A 19,389-nucleotide genomic window follows, 5' to 3' on the forward strand; every position below is an offset into this window, starting at 1 on the left:
ACTGATTTATACAACCTCACTCCGTATCTTCCAATGTTTTATATAGCTTCAAGCACACCCTGCCAAATAACGTAGTCTTTCCTACATTCAGTATAACTTCAAACATGTCTCTGAGAAAAAAAAAATACATGTGAAAAAGTAAACCTTTGCTAAGCATAAGTAACATGCACGTACTCTTCAGAGAAGTGTTTCTTAAACTTTACTGTGTGTTCACATCCCCTGAAGACTTTGCTAACATGCAGATTTTAATCCAGTAGGTCTCGGGTGGGGCCTTAGATTCTGCATGTACACCAAGCTCTCAGGTGATGATGATGTTGCTAGTCCACAGACGACACTCTGAGGAGGCTTTAGATTATGACAGGAAAATCCAGCACTGGCAGGAAATCAACACCCTCAATGTCATTCCCACCTTTATATTTGTTTCCTGAGTTCTTTCACTCTTTCCTGTTTCACCAGTATGAGACAATTTCAGGACCTAGCAGAGTGGGCACACATACACACACAAAATATTCTAAAATTACAACTTCAAGTGAAACAATAATAAGATTTTAAGTTGTCTCAAGGGTAGGACATAATTTTTGATATGCATGAATTATACATACTTCATGCAATTCACTGAACAAATACACAGTAGCCTATGTATTTCCATAAATGAAGCAATATGTCTGCAAAATTTAAAGGAAGCTTAATTAGTGCACAGCATACCACTTCATGTGGCTTCCCTCATAGCTCAGTCAGTAAAGAATCTGCCTGCAATGCAGGAGACCTGGGTTTGATCCCTGGGTCAGGAAGATCCCTTGGAAAAGGAAATGGCAACCCACTCCAGAATTCTTGTCTGGAGAATTCCAAGGACAGAGGAACCTGGCAGGCTACAGTCCATGGACTTGCAAGAGTCAGACACGACTTAGCGACTGAATCACTCATCGTCATCACACCACTTCATTGGCAGGCGTCTCTGGAAAGTGAGGTGATCTGAATAAATCAAATTTTCTAGATAAGTTCAGTTTATCTTTTTACATTTCCAAGTGTATGTAGTGATTTTTCTTCTAAATCTTTCTATAATTAACATATTCAAGACTTGTCAGATATACAAAACAAGGTTTAACATATCTACAATTATTCAGGGTCAACAATGGTTACTCTATAGAAAGATTGAGGGGAAGAGGAGAAGTGGGATGAGATGGTTGGATGGCATTACCGACTCAGTGGATATGAGTTTGAGCGAACTCCAGGAGACAGTGAAGGACAGGAAAGCCTGGTGTGCTGTAGTTCATGGAGATGCAAAGAGTTGGACACAACTTAGCTACAGAACAACAATAGGAACTGCTTAGGTCTGTGTGGGACTCTGCACTCCCATACAGTAGAGTCCTACAGTGTCCTTTGGGTGGTTCTCAGCTTATTTCCAGCAAAATTCTGCCCCCTTCCTACATGATCAGCTGCCATTGCATACTGCTCTCTGATTGCCCTCCTCTTTAATTTTTAATCTGTTGCCTTATTTTTCATGTAATATTCTAGGGAAGATTCTGAGACTAACTTCTTTCTTATTTCTCCTTTGTTTGTTTTATTAATTCAGATGCTCTCTTTCATGCTTTTGGGTTACTGTTTATCTGAATCAGTACAATCATTCCAGTGTACAGACATCATCAATTTAATCCCCATTAAGCATCTCTTATCATGGCTACTGAATACTCACTGATCCCGGTGTCCTTACAGTACTGGACCAAGTATTGTCCCATAACTTTTAGAAGATGATTATACTCATGGACATTGAGAAATTCCTGCTTATTATGGGATGGTTCCATGATCTCCAAGGGTATATTAACAATTCCGACCACACCTGCACCGAGTCTGAAAGAATAAATATATATATAAATTACGTGAAATTAAGCTAAGAAAACAGAAAAGGCTGTTATTTCTCTTTCAAAATCAATTAAAAAAATAAATGCAGTCATTTGGTCCAAAGCATGTCAAAGTTAACAAGTTATAACTGTACTTTTTCATGTTTAAGTCTATAGTCATTCCAGTTGTGTTTGGTCCCGTAATACAAAATTTCTTAATATGTCATTACTGAATTAATATGACTCATTTTCTAAACCTATAATCTGACATGGGGAGTCAGGGTGAGTAGGAAAATGAGGCCTTGAAGCAGTAAACACCCCTAACAATCCCTTGCAGAGATAAACCGACACAGTCCTCTTAACAATACAGGCCAGACAGTCTTTTTTTTTCATCCTGTTTCACCTGTCAGGTTGGATTTCTCCTCATCATTGCAGAAGTCCACGGGTGCTCAGTGAAATCTATTAAGGGAATATACAGGCTGTACTATCTGAGAAAGGAAAGCCTGATGGATAAACTTGATTTTTTTTTCACATTTCAGCAGCTCATGATATATGTGGCTGGGCTCTTCTGCTTAGTGCTGTAACCTGTTTGGGGAAAAGGTGTCCAGAAATTGGGCTCTTCAGGGGCTTCCAGGGCCTCTGCTTACAACTGGCACACAAGCCATGCCTTCCCAATTTGGGGCTGCTGCCTATCATGTTTTCCATCACTTTCCCTTTCCACCCTGCCCTTCCTTCAACTATTCATTCTTTAAGCCTAAATTTGTGCATCATTTCTTCCAGGAGACCTAACTTAACTTTCCCAGGTTTTGTTTACTGCCCCTCCTAAGAGGCTGTTTATGCACCTGGTCCTTGCCTGTAACAGTTATTTGTTTGCTCATTTATCAATTCATTCAAGCTCAGTAACTGGCCCCATTCCAGAAACCAGGAATACATTATGAATAAGGAAGATAAGGTCCCTGTTTATGAGGTTTCTCTTCTATTAAAGGCTGAAAGCCATTACTGGTGACAAGATAATTTCAGATGATGTAAGCGGTGTAAGCAAAATACAGCAGGTGCCATAATATGTGGAGAGAGATAAGGTGGAAGGAGTGATGTCAGAGGCTAATTTTAATTAGATAGCCCAAGAAAACCTTCCTGTGGAGCAGATTTCAGAGCTGATGCCTGAGCAACATGCTAGAACCATCAGTAAGAAGATCTGAGGACAGAAGGTTCAATGCAGAGGGAATAGCAAATGTCAAGGCCCAAAGGCAGAAATGAGTTTAGGATGTTTGAGAAACAAGATGCCTGCCGGTGTGCAGGGAATGCTGTCAGAGGGTGGGTATCGGAGCGGGTGTCCCAGAGCCAGGCAGAAGCCAGATCACTGGCAGAATATGAAAAACAATGCTATTCTACATGCACTGGGATTTTAAGCAAGAGAGTAAACTAATTTATATTTTAAAAGATCATTCTCACTGTTTCCACATAATATAAAAAATATGTATTTATACACTTGTCCTTCTCACTGGACTATAAGTTCCTTAGCAAAAGGTAGTAGGTCTTCACCATTTTGTCTGCGGAGTTTAGTACAGTGCCTGGCACACGGTACTATAATACCAGTGCTTGCTGAATAAACAATGAATGAATGAATGCATGCATGCATGAATCATTATCTCCTTGAGAGTGAGGGGACGAGATGAAGAAATGTTCCCCTGAGCTATCCTATTGCTCATGGTTACCCTGTCTGATTCTATAGTTTTCTACAGTCTCTCTTCAGGGCTCTACGTAATTCATGAGAGCAGCTTGTGGAGCTTCAGACAAACCACTGGGAAAGCACCCCCCAGGCAGGCTGGCGAGTGCTAAGAATATACACTCATGCAGGTAACTGGCAAGAACTCATACATGCTGGGGCTACACAAAATATTCAAAGGGTTGTGTTACAAGACTATGGATTTTTCTTTTCTAATATTTCTTTACTCTGCTTGCATTATTTTTTAATTGGAGAAATATCAGCAACTTCACCCGAGTAGATGGCACAGAAATGGTAAAATTTCCAAAAGTGTGCTTTTTCCTTACAGCAGGCATGCAATCCTACTGATATTATAAATTAGGCAGATGAATGCCTGCACATTGATGGGAAGGGTGGATGGGGGACACGACACCTGCTCCCATTATGATTAATTACTCATCTAACTCCATAGACAGGATCCTACCACATCTTCCCTCACCCTGCCTGTGCCTCTGAAAACAAAAACATACTTACAAGGACTTCAGTTTCAACTGTGGGCCCACCTTCTCGTGCATTTTGATCAAGCGGTTATTACTATAAATGAACATCCCAGCTTGGCTTCGGTTTTCTATGTTCACACCAAAGAACAGGGTGAGTCTCCTTGCTTTTTTTAATTCTCTAGCATTACATTTAGAAAGTTAAAAAAAAATCATTAAGTGAAAATATACATTTTACAAACTAATAATAATTAAAGAACTCAGAAGGTAAACATCAAAGGAACTATATATATATATGATATCCAGGTATTTTGCAAAACCTAGTTGGCACATTCAGTATCTCTCTATAGCCAAGTATTTTGCATAAACATGATCGGCAATAAGCATACCAGTCAAACATAAGCATTCCTTGATTCACAAATGAGTTTGCCAATTTAAATTTATAAGAACTAGAAAGTGCAGCGGAATTGTGAAACATTAACTGGTGTAATATGTACATTCCAGCATTTTTAAAAAATGATTATCTGACTATGAAAATGTAGGTATTTCTAACACTGAATGTGATTTCTAACTTTCAGCATGTTCTCAAACCTCCAAATATTCTACACAGATTCAGTTCAGATCAGTCGCTCAGTCACGTCTGACTCTTTGCGACCCCATGAAACAGCACGCCAGGCCTCCCTGTCCATCACCAACTCCTGGAGTTTACCCAAACTCATCTCCATTGAGTCAGTGATACCATCTAACCATCTCATCCTCTGTCGTCCCCTTCTCCTCGTGCCTTCAGTCTTTTCCAACATCAGGGTCTTTTCAAATGAGTCAGCTCTTCACATCAGGTGGCCAAAGTATTGGAGTTTCAGCTTCAACATCAGTCCTTCCAGGGAAAACCCAGGACTGATCTCCTTTAGGATGGACTGGTTGGATCTCGTTGCAGTCCAAGGGACTCTCAAGAGTCTTATCCAACACCACAGTTCAAAAGCATCAATTCTTCTGCGCTCAGCTTTCTTTATAGTACAACTCTCACATCAAAACATGACTACTGGAAAAACCATAGCCTTGACTAGAAGGACCGTTGCTGACAAAGTAATGTCTCTGCTTTTTAATATGCTGTCTAGGTTGGTCATAACTTTCCTTCCAAGGAGTAAGTGTCTTTTAATTTCATGGCTGCAATCACCATCTTCAGTGATTTTGGAGCCCCCCCAAAATAAAGTCAGCCACTGTTTCCCCTTCTATTTGCCATGAAGTGATGGGACCGGATGCCATGATCTTAGTTTTCTGAATGTTGAGCTTTCAGCCAACTTTTTCACTCTCCTCTTAAACTTTCATCAAGAGGCTTTTGAGTTCCTCTTCACTTTCTGCCATAAAGGTGGTGTCATCTGCATATCTGACGTTATTGATATTTCTCCCAGCAATCTTGATTCCAGCTTGTGCTTCTTCCAGCCCAGTGTTTCTCATGATGTACTCTGCATATAAGTTAAATAAGCAGGGTGACAATATACAGCACGGACGTACTTTTCCTATTTGGAACCAGTCTGTTGTTCCATGTCCAGTTCTAACTGTTGCTTCCTGACCTACACAGATTGGAATGTGCCAAAAGATATTCAGTTTTCTTTTTCCAAATTCAAAAAAATCAAAGTTAATGAAGCATGTTTACCAGGACAGCAGCTTCTGCTTTTCTATCTGCTGTACTGTTTTATGTGATATTTGCACTAAAAGTATAAAAGCAGAAATTAATAAGAGACAGCAGAATACACAAGAAACCATCATAGGAGCAGGAGGCTGAAAAGCACTTGCGTGTAAGAACCAGAAAGAGGGGCATGACTTCAAGTACAAGCTCATCTTTGTAATAACCATATGACTATGGATGAGCCACTTCAACTTTTCATCTCATCTGAAAAATGGGAATTGTATCCATCCAGCCACTTGGGATGCCATCAGGATTAAAAGAGATGATATTCAGCATGAATCTGGAAGACTTTAGGTGCATGGCAAATGTCATTCTCCTTTTCCACCAAGAATGGTATCAAATGTAGTTCTTTCCCTCCACTCATCCGATAACTCCCCTCATTCCACAGAAACAGCTTCTTTTCAAATTCATGATCACGGGCTATTAGAAGTAATATACTTGCTGGACTGGTTAAATATATCTATCATTAAAGGATAATAATAAAGCTTCAGCAGTCCTTCTATGTGGATGTAATGACAGAGTACATTAGACTTTCTGAGGGAGTTACTGACATGAATTAATATATATTTTTAAATGCACAAACATGTAGGGTTAAATATATATGAATCAAACTTTTTCTCAAAAATGTCTACTCTATAATTAGATTCCTGCTGTTTAACTAAATAGAATACTGATTTTGTAAAGAACCCCAAAACAGAGTATTAGAGGGTAAGACATAATCACTCTGTGATATGGCATACTGATTGTCTTCAAATTTTAAAAAAAGCATTTTGCTATAAAAACAAGTTCACCCCAACTAGCATTATTATAAAACATAGGTTGCTCACCTTTTATGTCTATCATTGTGATAACAAAAAAGTCATCAACCAGCTCTTTCTTTCTGAAGACTTTAAAGTGGCCTTTGCTTTTCAGTAAAGAATCCTACGGCAGTTATTTATTATTTATTTTGATACATGCATAACTAACAGTTCAAATTTAAGTTGTGAGGAAACTTATGGTTACATAGTGGGCTTCCCTGGTGGCTCAGACAGTGAAGAATCTGCCTGCAATGCAGGAGACCCAGGTTCAATCCCTGGGTTAGGAAGATCTGCTGGAGAAGGGAATGGCAACCCTTGTCTAGAGAACTCCATGGACAGAGGAGCCTGGTGGGCTGTAGTCCATAGGGTTGCAAAGAGTTGGACACAACTGAACAACTAACACACACATGGTTATATAGCACATCACTGTTCACACATACCAAAAAATGCTGAAAACCAGTAACACTTCCCTAAAAATTTGTTTCTAAAAGTTACCACAGTTTTCAAAGTCTGGCTTAACTTGGACAACAGCTATTATTTTCAGTTTAATTTGTTTAACACCTGAGCCGGACAGCAAGTCAACCTTACCAATGTAAACAATGGTTTTTTAATACAGGCTTGCTTTTTTTATTTTAATTGTATATAAGTGACACTTTTACCTGAAATATTGTCCATCTTAAATTGAAAGCAGTACTGGAAGATGGAAGAAACTGGGACTAACCATTCAGAGGACACAGAGAAAGTGAAGCTGCCAGGTGACCCCTTGAGCAGTTCACGCCTTCATCATAAAATGATGAATATCATAAAATGTCACAGGCTAAGGAAGAGAAACTGTCATAATAATCACCAAATCTGTCTACAGTGAAATCAGAGTTTGTTTTAACACAGTGCAGAGGGTTCCAACAAACAAAATCTCCTGTCTTACCTCTGCTTCTCTTGAAGAATCTTCTGCTTTGCTTTAACATCTTCTAGAGCCTTCTGTAATACATCCTAGAAAAGTACATTTGGTTAGGAGAGAACATAATGCCATTAAATTAATGAGAGCTGAGTTGATATTTATTATCCTATTATCCAGAGGTTTCACAGGGGTAACAGTGATAGGCCACACTGCCTAATGCAATCTCCCACAGCAAATACTCAGTAAACACTTGATAGATATGAATTTCCAATAGCTAAGAAGACAAACCAAATCCAAGCCCACAGTTCTCTTTTTGCACATATTCCAATGTCCTCTCTGTCTTTAGAGAAAGAGCCACTGCTCCTTTTAAAGTCACAGCGGCTTTTACACAAACAAGCTTGGGAAAGTCATTCAGTATACCTGGCCTTTGTCTGTGAGAATGGACAACGCTTCATCATGTGATCCATCACTAAGGCCTTTTTCAGGAAAAAAAGAAATTGTGACTACAAAATTTTATCAAAGGCTAAAAGAAAACGCTTCCTCTATATCAAGTTCCACACAGTCCTCACTAATACTTCCCAAACTTTCCCCTTATAGGATATCCCATCCCTGGATTTTCTCCCTTTCAGAGTGCCTCAATACCAGTGCCTGCCTGTCTTTCTTTTCTTCTAACTTGATATATCAGCTCATTCATAACTCTATCTCTAGTATCTTCCCTCCAGTAAGGCAGAAAAGAAATAATGCATCATCACTATTTCACAAATAAGAACAGACTTTTAACGTGCTCCATCCATCTGATGTGAAAGATGGGCATCAAATGGGCAGACCACGGAGTGAACCTATTTTCACTGACTTGTTAAAGAAAATGGTAAATGCTTGGTAAGTATTTCACTTCAAATTCAACCACTCAACTGTCTAGACGAATTTAAGAGGTCAAAAGCTGAGGTCATTCTGCTTAGCTCTCTTCTCTGAGTTAAAGAAGTCAGTGCACATCAGAGCAACAAAGCAAGTTGTTCAAAGCCATCCCCACCCTTCCTGTCAATGGACTTAGAGCACAGAGCAGAGAGGCAGTGAGAGGTAATGGGCTCAGGCAAGAAGAAAGGGAGGTCCTAACCCTTAGAAAGCGTCTGTTTCTCTTGTCTTGCAAACACATAAAGCTAAGGAGACTGATTTTTTTTTAGAGACAAAATAAGGCTTAAAGTTTTCTTTAAAAAATCTGTAACAATAAGATAGGTCTACATTTACCTTAAAAAAAGTAAAAAGAAATAGGTAAAAGAGTTTTGGGAAAACCATGGAGCACTTTGGGGAATTACCATGTGCTACTACTCTCTGACTTCATCCCGTATTCGTGACAGTTAGATATGAGAGCTCTTCCTCACACACAGCCTTGGTCCTTGAAAGTTTAAGAGCAAATTACAGAAAGAATTCCTACACTGAGATTGCAGAAGAGGAAGAAGGAAGGGTGAAGTAAAGCATTGTTTTCTCCAAACACCTCCTTACCCCATGCAAGCAAAGAAATATGCCAAATGATAAATATGCACTACAGTAGAAAGTCTGGTACCGTATTTCTGGTAAGTTAGCAAACTTACATGTCCTGCAGTAACATTCTTTTTCTCTTAGTTGCTGTGTATTGTAATTAATAATAATAGTTCTTTACAACCTATCTTACTCATGGGCATATTGCAAGGATTACAGAGAATGTTTATGAACTGTGTGGAATAACTCATAAGAAAAGAGCTTTGCAAGCTGGAAGCATTGTTATTAATATTCATAATTATAGTATATAACTCCTGGCAATAGAAAGAAGGATTGCTTATTAGTGTTCTCTTTGTTCTCCCCATCCATTTAGGGCCATAGGGAGCTATCATTTGAAGAGATATTTTCAGGGAGACTTGATAGGCTAGTTTTTTCTTTTAGCTTTTCATTATTTTCTCCCTTTCTTTATACTTTTCCCTTCATTTTAAAGAAATGAGTTGTGATGCCCTTCCCCACTGTTATCAATTCACCCCATGTTTAGTTCATCTTTGCTCTGAATCTCAGCCTTTCCCCAACTTGCTGAGTTTCCTCCCCTTTCTCTGCACTCATCTGTTTACCTTGTGTTAAAACGACCTTAATCTCCTCAGCTTGTTTAAAGGTTTAGGAAGTAAGTGATAAGAGACAGTTATGTACAGGAAAAAGCAAATGACCCTGTCTGCCCTTTAAGAAGACTATATGTCATACCTTGGCAGAGGAAGACAAAGAAGCTCTGTCAGAGTAGTTTACATTGATTTGTGCTTCTTTCAGGATGAGTTTAGCTAGAAACAGAAGCAAGATAATAAAATAAAATTCTTTCAAACATCTTTAAATGAATATTACATATACATAATACATACATGACCTGTAAGAATGGCTTACAGATAATAATTTCATAAAATTCTATATTCCTTCTACAGTTTTCACACATTCCAAGATTAGGCAGCTGTATAGTGTTTCCTCTAAGGCAGGACAACTTACAGAGCACACACTTGTTGTCGTTTAGTTGCCAACTCATGTCAGACTCTTTGCAACCCCACAGATTGTAGCCGTCCAGGCTCTCTCTGTCCATGAGATTTCCCGAATACTAGAGTGGGTTGCCATTTCCTCCTGATCTAGAAATCAAACCTACGGCTCCTGCCACCATCTCCTGCATTGCAGGTGGGTTGTCTATGTTTGAGCCACCTATATATATACATACAAATTCAAAAGTCATGACTGAATGTTTGGTTGACTGAAACTCTCTAAAATCCATGAAATATGGATTCAGAGCTACTCCTCACTCCTGGATCACTGGGGAAGGATGACTTTCTCCTTTTGTGGGAGGACTGATTGTGTAGAGCATTCTGTCTTAAAGTGGATGTCACATCGGTCTCTAAAATTATCTAACTCTGCAACAGAACAATGGGGGTTTCCTTTTTTTTTTTGGCTGTGCTGGGTGGTTGTGCATGTGGGATCTTTAGCTATGACATGTGAACTCTTAGTTGTGGCATGTGGGATCTAGTTCCCTGACTGGGGATCGAACCCAAACCCCCTGCAGTGGCAACATGGAGTCTTAACTGCTGGACCACCAGGGAAGTCCCTGGGGTTTTCTGATATACATAAATCTAGTTTCAAGTGTGTCCTTAGAATTTAATGGGGTCACAGAGAGTTGGACATGACTGAGCGACTGAACTGAACTGAATAAATAACATCATATTTAGACAAAACCAAAGATGGAAAATGTGTTATAAAGTTCCTGAGAGAGAGGAATTATATTTGACTAATTGTGGTTATTTCTGCAATGGTAAGAGCAGCATTCAGTTCAGTTCAGTTGTTCAGTTGTGTGCGACTATTTGCCACCCCATGGACTGTAGCATGCTAGGCCTGTCCATCCATCACCAGCTCCTGGAATTTACTCAAATTCATCTCCATTGAGTCGGTGATACCATCCAACCATCTCATCCTCTGTCGTCCCCTTCTCCTCCCACCTTCAATCTTTCCCAGCATCAAGGTCTTTTCCAATGAATCAGTTCTTTGCATCAGGTGGCCAAATTACTGGAGTTTCAGCTTCAGCATCAGTCCCTCCAGTAAATATTCAGGACTGATCTCCTTTAGGATAGACTGGTTTGGATCTCCTTGCAGTCCAAGGGACTCTCAAGAGTCTTCTCCACAGTTCAAAAGCATCAATTCTTCAGTGCTCAGCTTTCTTTATAGTCCAACTCTCACATCCATACATGACTACCAAGAAAACCATAGCTTTGACTAGACAGACCTTTGTTGGAAAGTCAAGTCTCTGCGTTTTAATATACTGCCTAGGTTGATCATAACTTTTCTTCCAAGGAGCAAGTGTCTTTTAATTTCATGGCTGCAGACACCACCTGCAGTGATTTTGGAGCCCACCAAAATAAAGTCAGCCACTGTTTTTCCAGTGGTCATGTATAGATGTGAGAGTTGGACTATAAAGAAAGCTGAGTGCTGAAGAATTGATGCTTGTGAACTGTGTTGTTGGAGAAGACTCTTGAGAGTCCATTGGACTGCAAGGAGATCTAATCAGTCCATCCTAAAGGAGATCAGTCCTGGGTGTTCCTTAGAAGGACTGATGTTGAAGCTGAAACTCCAATACTTTGGCCACCTGATGGGAAGAGCTGACTCATTTGAAAAGACCCTGATGCTTGGAAAGATTGAGAGAATGAGGAGAAGGGGAAGACAGAGGATGAGATGGTTGGATGGCATCACCGACTCGATGGACATGGCTTTGGGTGGACTCCAGGAGTTGGTGATGGACAGGGAGGCCTGGCGTGCTGCGGTTCATGGGGTCGCAAAAAGTCAGACATGACTGAGCGACTGAACTGAACTGTTTCCATTGTTTCCCCATCTATTTGCCATGAAGTGATGGGACCAGATGCCATGATTTTTGTTTTCTGAATGTTGAGTTTTAAGCCAACTTTTTCACTCTCCTCTTTCACTTTCATCATGAGGCTCTTTAGCTCTTCTTAGCTTTCTGCCATAAGGGTGGTGTCATCTGCATATCTGAGGTTATTGATGTTTCTCCTGACAATCTTGATTCTAGCTTGTGCTTCATCCAGCCCAGCGTTTCTCATGATGTACTCTGCATATAAGTTAAATAAGTAGAGTGACAATATACAGCCTTGACGTACTCCTTTCTGGATTTGGAACCAGTCTGTTGTTCCATGTCCAGTTCTAACTGTTGCTTCCTGAACTGCATACAGATTTCTCAGGAGGCCGGTCAGGTGGTCTGGTTTTCCCATCTCTTTAAGAATTTTCCAGTTTGTTGTGTTCCACACAGTGCAGTGTATGTCTCAGAATATTTGCTCAGTGAATGTTTGCTGATTAAATGGGAAATAATGAGGTAGGCCGTATAACAATAATGACACAGGCCACAAGTAATTACATACCTCTCTTTACTGCTTCTTCTGCATTTTTAACTTCACATTTAAATGCTCCTTTAAAAGAAGATGTGACATACAGATACTTTCTGAAACAAAATAGGAAAGAACATAATCAAGTCAGATTATCATTTTAAGGTTCACAATACAAAAATATTCTCTAAGAAGACTATATACTCCAGAGATACATTATTTTTCAGAAAAAATCATCAAGTAAGTTACATTCAGCTGTTAAATCAGCAAAGTTTATAACTAAGAAAAATTTCTTGCTTTGTAATTTTGAGCAATTTTTTTTCTGTAGGGAAACTTCAGGAGAGAGACAGGAAAATCTCTGCTCACACAATTTTCACTTAAACATATAAAATGTGACAATTTTCTTAAAAAGAAAATTTTCTATTGGCCAGCTTCATTATCAAAGTTTCTGGTTATACCCATCCTTCTTACCCAGAGTATCATTGATACTGGGTAAACTGCTTCTCCCTCTCCATAAACAATTATCTCTAACTGAAATGCTCAAAAACACACATTAATGTATCATTTTAAACTACTAAAACATATTTTCTAATTTATTGCTCAAGAAGCCTGTTTTCAAGGTTCAGGGTTTTACTGAAAGCAAAGACACTCTAGAACAATCACGGAGAAAGAAATGTATATATATTTTTTCCTCACTCAAAGTGAGCAAAATAGAGATGAGAAAGGCTCTGATGAATCAGAGGTTCTCTGAAAGCAGTTGAAACTATGATTTTCTATAATAGAGGATTCCTGGAATAAGGATTTTAAATGCTGATTTAAATCATCATACAGAGAAAAACTCCAGATCAATATTTGGTCTGAGAATACTCAAAGCTCTGTATACTTCATTCTATAACTTTTGCCTCTCATATCCACGTAGACTTGGAAGCTTACAATTCTCTGATAAGGCAAGGTTTAGAAAGGCAGTGAGAGGTAGATGGAGAATTCTAGAACATCGTTTGAAGCCAAAACATTTTAAGACATGTAAAAAGAGAAATTTGTTCTTGCAGAGGAGAGAGTCTAAATCTATTAATATATATATGCCCAATGAGTTGATGCCAGGGATAGGCAAAATACTGCTCATGGGCCAAGTTAAGCCAGCAGCTTGTTTCTGTTATAGCCTAAGACCTAAGAATTTTTTTTTTTCCATTTTAAAGGATTTTTTTTAAAAAAAAAAAAAGGAAAAAATTAAAATATGCAAAAGAAATAGAAAATGTCCAGATATCTACTCTCAGGCCCTTTACAGAAAAAGTTGACCAATCCCTAGAATCTAGGCCAATATCAATGGTTTTTTAATCAGAGCTTGATCTAGAATTGTTTTTCTATGCTCTGGTTTTTAAACAATGTAAGCAGTAGTGCAAATTCTTCACAATACAAACAGGTCACACATAATTTACATGGCTGTTAGCTGGAGTCTGTTTGTTTTAAGACTCTTCCATTATCTCAACAGAGGCTGTACAGATATACTCTGCACAGAACACCATCATGATTAATCAAGATTTGGGCTACTTGGAGCCCCTTCTATCTGGGTTAAAGGCCTTTGTTTGTCCCTTACTAGGAGTACAAATTACAAAAGATTGGGCAAATGACTTCAATTTCTGTGATTCCATTTCCTTACCTGTAAATTGAGATAAAAACAATGATGTCTGTCTCAGAGGACTGCTAAGAAAATTAAAGATATCAGCATAGCTAAAGAACTTAGAACAATGCTGGTTTATAGTAAATTGACTTAATAGAATGTCTTTTACCTAATAAACACCTTATAAGTTGTGTTTATTAGATATATGGTATAGAGGAAATATTAGTATGTATTTTAGAGATAATATACATTGGGAATATGAAATAAAATGAGTAGTTGAATCAGTTCTTTTTCTTTTAAAAATCTGAAAAACTTGTGGAAGCGTGCCTAATTACCTACAAAAAGGCTTAATGCTAAAAAAATTAACAAAAACAAAAACCTCACTAAATGACATTCTAAATTCATCTACTGCAATGGTTTAATGAACAACTCAAGTTATAATAACTATGTATCTTTACCTCTGACTTTAATGTTCATTTTCCAAGAAGATTTACACAGTTAGTACAAAAAAGGAACACTCATAAAAATATAAGGTAACGCAATTCTCAATTTGTTCCCTTGATTTTCTTTTATAATAAACATTGTTCATTTAAGTCATAACCAAGGTGTATTTCAAATCAGACTCTGTTACATTTAGAGAACAACAAAACCTAAGTTTTAAAGTAGGACATCATTGACCACTATATACTGGAATTATCATTTGTTTTTTAAAACAAAATCACGTATTAATCACATAATTATTTTTATTTGAATCACTTAAATCAAACCTTTATTTAAAAAATCAAAATGAAATTAAGGAGAAACTGAACAATGAGGTAATCATTCAAAGATGATGTGAATTACACTACTCAAGCATTTTTAGAGAATATATGTTTACAGGCAGGAAAATATAGGTGGTATAAAAGATGCCAACTGTGCATTAGTGCTTAATTTTAAACAACAAAAACAAAAAAATGCTCTCTTTTCATGGCGTGGGTCATTGAGATAACCTGGTCTCAGGTAATGTGTACATCAGATGATGGTTTAAATTTTATTATTCCATGGACAGAGGAGCCTGGCAGGCTGCAATGTATGGCGTCACAAAGAGTCAGACATGACTGAGTGACTAACACACACACACACACACACACACACTGCTCACAACAGTTAAAGAAAGCTACGAAATATATGTGATTTTGAAAATTCGGTGTAGTAAATCTGCCTGTTCTCATAAAAGAATGAATCTTTGTTCAAATCCCCATCCATAATCAGAAGCCCCCATCGGCCTCACACATTATTTTTTTCTACTCGTGGACTCTTGAAGATAAAAATGCTTCTGAGAGTCAGAGTAATACTGGAGGAAAAAGAAGAGAATCCATCCAGTTCTACTCCTCAGTCCTTGCAACATTCCCTGCAAGGGAATGGTGTCCCCTCTAGAACCGGGCTTCTAGTTTCTCAGTGGTTAGAATGGTTTCAACACCACGTCCCAAACTCTGAATATACTTGACCTCTGCCCACACTGGGGGCTGTGGTCTCTGTTTCCACTGCTTCTGCCTTCTCTCTCTCCCTCATCCTGCCTCACTTTAGGTCTCCACTCTTTCTCACACATTTCACCTTCTACATCCCTACTTTCTTCCATCAATGAAATTGCATTCAAATGTTTTGCTTACGTCCACTTTTTATATAAATCAATTTATTGAATATTTTCTTTCTAAAAGAGCTTAAAAACATAAGGTCAATGAAAAATACTGAGGTCAAATGAAAACTAACACAATAAAAAATAAATAATAAAAGTTTTGTTCCCTAGAATGGCAAAAATAAAATAAGAAAATACTATTAATAGCACATATGGATTTGGAACCACACAAAAGCTCACTTACACAACTGTTGGTATAAAAATAAATTGGTTTCTGCTTCTTGGAGGGTAAATTAACAGGACCCCTCAAAATTAACAGTGTATCTATCTTCTGACTCATAATTTACTTCTGTAATCTGTTCTACAAAAATAATCATATTTGAGCATAAATATGCATATGTCAAATGATGCCCAAGCATATCCACTTTAGCACTGTAACAATGAAAACGCTGCTTTACTGTCTGGTGGCTTAGATGGTAAAGAACCTGCCTGCAGTACAGGAGATACAGGTTCGATACATGGTTCGGGAAGGTTCCCTGGAGAAGAGAATGGCAATCCACTCCAGTATTCTTGCCTGGAGAATCCCAAGCACAGAGGACCCTGACAAGCTATAGCTCATGGGGTCACAAAGAGTCAGACACAACTGAGCAACTAACAAACACACACAATGAAAACCATAAAACCTAACTATACATCAATAAGCAGTTAAACCAGAGAGTACTATACAGTGTATCTAACAGTGACAAAGAAAGATTTCCAAAAGAAATTTTATAAATTAAAAAAAAAGTTACATATAATTTTATGTTTAAAAATTGTGCGTGTGGTTTATGTGTATGTAAACATGCAGAAGACTATCTGGGAGGGTATTTATTAAACTCCAGGCAGAGATTCTCCTTTGGGGAGATTACAGATTGCTAGAGCACAGAGTGAATGACAAGTGAAAAAGGGGGCTTTTAGTTATTTGATCTTCTCCAGTAACTAACTCTGTACTGCTTGAGTGTTTTTTTTTTTTGGCTGTGGTGGGTCTTTGCTGCTATGCACGGACTTTCTCTAGGTGTGGCAAGTGGCACGTGGGCTCAGTAGTATGACACATGCGCCTAGTTGCCCCGTGGCCCATGTGATCTTCCCTGACCAGGAATTGAACGCATGTCCCCTGCATTGACAGGCGAATTTTTACCCCAGGGAAGTCCCTGTTTGAGTTTTAATTAATAAATTTTACTATTTTAGGAACAAAATGGAACCATATCCCCTAGAGAGAAATAACCCCTAAAGAGAAATCAACATATGAAAAAACATTGAGTAATTTTTAAGACTTTATGTGGCAAAACTATAGATTGTAGCATAATACAGCACTTTGAGTGACTGTTTTAATCAGAATCACCTTCAAAAATTTAAATTTTCATTGGTTTTTAATGCTCATACTTACAAAATTGGTCCAAAACAGGTTGGCTAACATGAAACAAAGTATTTTTAAAATTTTAAGTTGAAAAAACAGAGTACAAGAAAATTAACGTTCTAAACTTCTAATTATGCAGAAAAAATCATCCCACAGTTATGAATCGCAACATTATAGTACTCACACCATAATTATTTTCTTTTTGTTTTAAGTACAAGTTTGCCTGATTAGTCATACTATAAAATAGTTATAGTCCTACATTATTTATCAAAACATCTAATGAGGAATGATCAAGAATTTTCTGGCTCGAATGATGTTGACAGCGAGACCCGGGTGTCAGATAGACTTTTCAAACTTAGTATGTCCAGTACAAGTGGAAAGAACCCCATCACCATTCTCCCTGACCCTGACATGTGCACCTCCTGTATCATTAGAAGGCTTTCATAGCTCCCTGTCTTCCTGTCACAACCAATCCGTCAGGAGGTCTTGTGGACTCTTATCTTTACAATCTAAAGATAATCTAAACACATTTCATTACTTCTACCATTACTACCTCAGCTCAAGCCACTGTAATTTCTCACCTAGAATACAGTAATGGTATTCTACTAATCTCCCTTCCTCCCTTCTTGCCCCATAAAATCAATTCTCTACTAAGCAGCCACAGTAATCCTCTAAAATAATAAATTAATAATGTTACTCTTCTCAAAAGACTCTACATTCTCAATACAAATTCCTCTTATTACCATTTTGGTCAAGCCGTACAGAACCTGTCGCCATCTTCCTCGCCTCTTTTCAACCACCATGCTCTAGCTCTACTATCCTTTCCCCCCTGCCTCTACGAGCTGTTCTTCTCTTCCTGGAAACATCATCCCATAAAATTCCTTTATGACTCATAGTGGAATCCACCCTCCAAGATGTCCTCTAATGGTTCTTACTTCCTGGTGTTCATGCCTTATGTAGTCCCTTCCTACACTGAATCTGTGTGACTAAAATATGGAAGAAGTGATGGTAGATGACTCTCGAGCCTAGCATTGAAAAGACTGCAGTTTCTACTCTGTTCTCTTGAATTGCACACTCCAGTGAAAACCAATCCCTGTACAAATACTCAGGCAGTCCTGTGTAGCGGTCAAGGTAAAGAGGAACCAAAGTGCCAGCCAGTCACGTGAGTCTGCCAGTTTGGAAGTGTGCTTTCTACGTCCCATCAAGTTCCATAGCAACCCTGGCCAAAATCGCTTGTCAACTTCATGGGAGATCCCAAAACAAAGCTACCCTACAAAACCACAATCAAATTACTGACCCACAGACATTGAGCAATAACAGATGGCTACTTTATTATTAAGTCACTCAATCTGCAGGTGATTTGCTTATACAGGGTTAGATACATTCACTTTCTCAGTTTGTTCAGCTATCTGCTCAAAAGTTCTTTATTTTAAAAAGAAACTTCCCTAATTTTCTGTCTAAAATAGTCATCCAAAACCCCTCAGTCCATGAATGTCTGTCTATTCACAAATGTGTGGGAACTATGCTGAGCATTATGTTTAAAATAAACATATTTTTATTTTAATCCTTTCAACCACCCTGAGGGAGAGGGGAATTTTCAGTACACAGTGGAGAAGTGTCAGGTTTAAGCAATTGTTGAAGGTCCACAACTAGTGAAAGGCAAAATCAAAACTCATAAGTGTCATTGATCTACATTTTGATTTCAACTACTTTCAGATATTCAAAGGTTAAATGATTTAAGATAATACAAACTCATGAAGGAATACACAAGATGCGCAGTTTACAAAAGAGACACTTTTAAAACATTGTTAGTCTGTCCCAGTGGGTGGGAGGTGAGCAGGTGGGGAATATCCCTAAAAAAATGAAGACTGACCCAGAAGAACAGCATTGCAGGATATTCAACAGCAGACCATAAACTCAATGTCCCTGAATATCTTTAAAAGTATCATGCTGCTCCTATGAAAATGGGAGACTCCAACTCCATACCATCTGGGCTCCTTTCAGTGCTAGGAATCCACAGCAAAGCAGTGATAATGAGGAATGGAGATTTTCAAACAGATACTTTGGCTCTATCTCCCTTAAGGAGCTTTCAAAAGTGTCCTTCCTTAGTCCTAATGTGCAGAGATTTAACACCTGCACAAATCTGAAAGTTATTTCTCTACTAAACCTAAAGAATCCAAAGCCAAAGGAAATCAGTAAGATGCTGAAGATCAGATAATACAGCCACGTATTAGCCTGTCTGTATTATATAGATAAACAATATTTAACTGCTGCACTCAATATGTCAGCAAATTTGGAAAACTCAGCAGTGGCCACAGGACTGGAAAAGGGCAGTTTTCATTCCAATCCCAAAGAAAGGCAATGCCAAAGAATGCTCAAACTACCACACAATTGCACTCATCTCACATGCTAGTAAAATCATGCTCAAAATTCTCCAAGCCAGGCTTCAGCAATATGTGAACCA

The 19,389-nt window shown here is 38.3% G+C and overlaps 1 protein-coding gene across 1 annotated transcript in view; it reads right to left on the reverse strand.

Moving 5' to 3' along the window:
* MORC1 (MORC family CW-type zinc finger 1) overlaps nt 1-19,389 on the reverse strand; it is a 169,967-nt gene that overhangs the window by 99,515 nt on the left and 51,063 nt on the right. The window contains exons 11-15 of the mRNA XM_088831653.1: nt 12,333-12,412; nt 9,643-9,716; nt 7,450-7,514; nt 4,078-4,221; nt 1,694-1,848 (exon numbers count right to left, since the gene is read on the reverse strand). Coding sequence (XP_088687779.1) covers nt 1,694-1,848; nt 4,078-4,221; nt 7,450-7,514; nt 9,643-9,716; nt 12,333-12,412 — 518 coding nt within the window. The remainder of the gene's footprint in view (nt 1-1,693; nt 1,849-4,077; nt 4,222-7,449; nt 7,515-9,642; nt 9,717-12,332; nt 12,413-19,389) is intronic.

The sequence above is a fragment of the Moschus berezovskii genome, chromosome 1 (genome assembly GCF_049115385.1).
Source record: "Moschus berezovskii isolate FMDL1 chromosome 1, NW_MosBer_1.0, whole genome shotgun sequence".
In the NCBI taxonomy this organism is placed as follows: Eukaryota; Metazoa; Chordata; class Mammalia; order Artiodactyla; family Moschidae; genus Moschus; species Moschus berezovskii.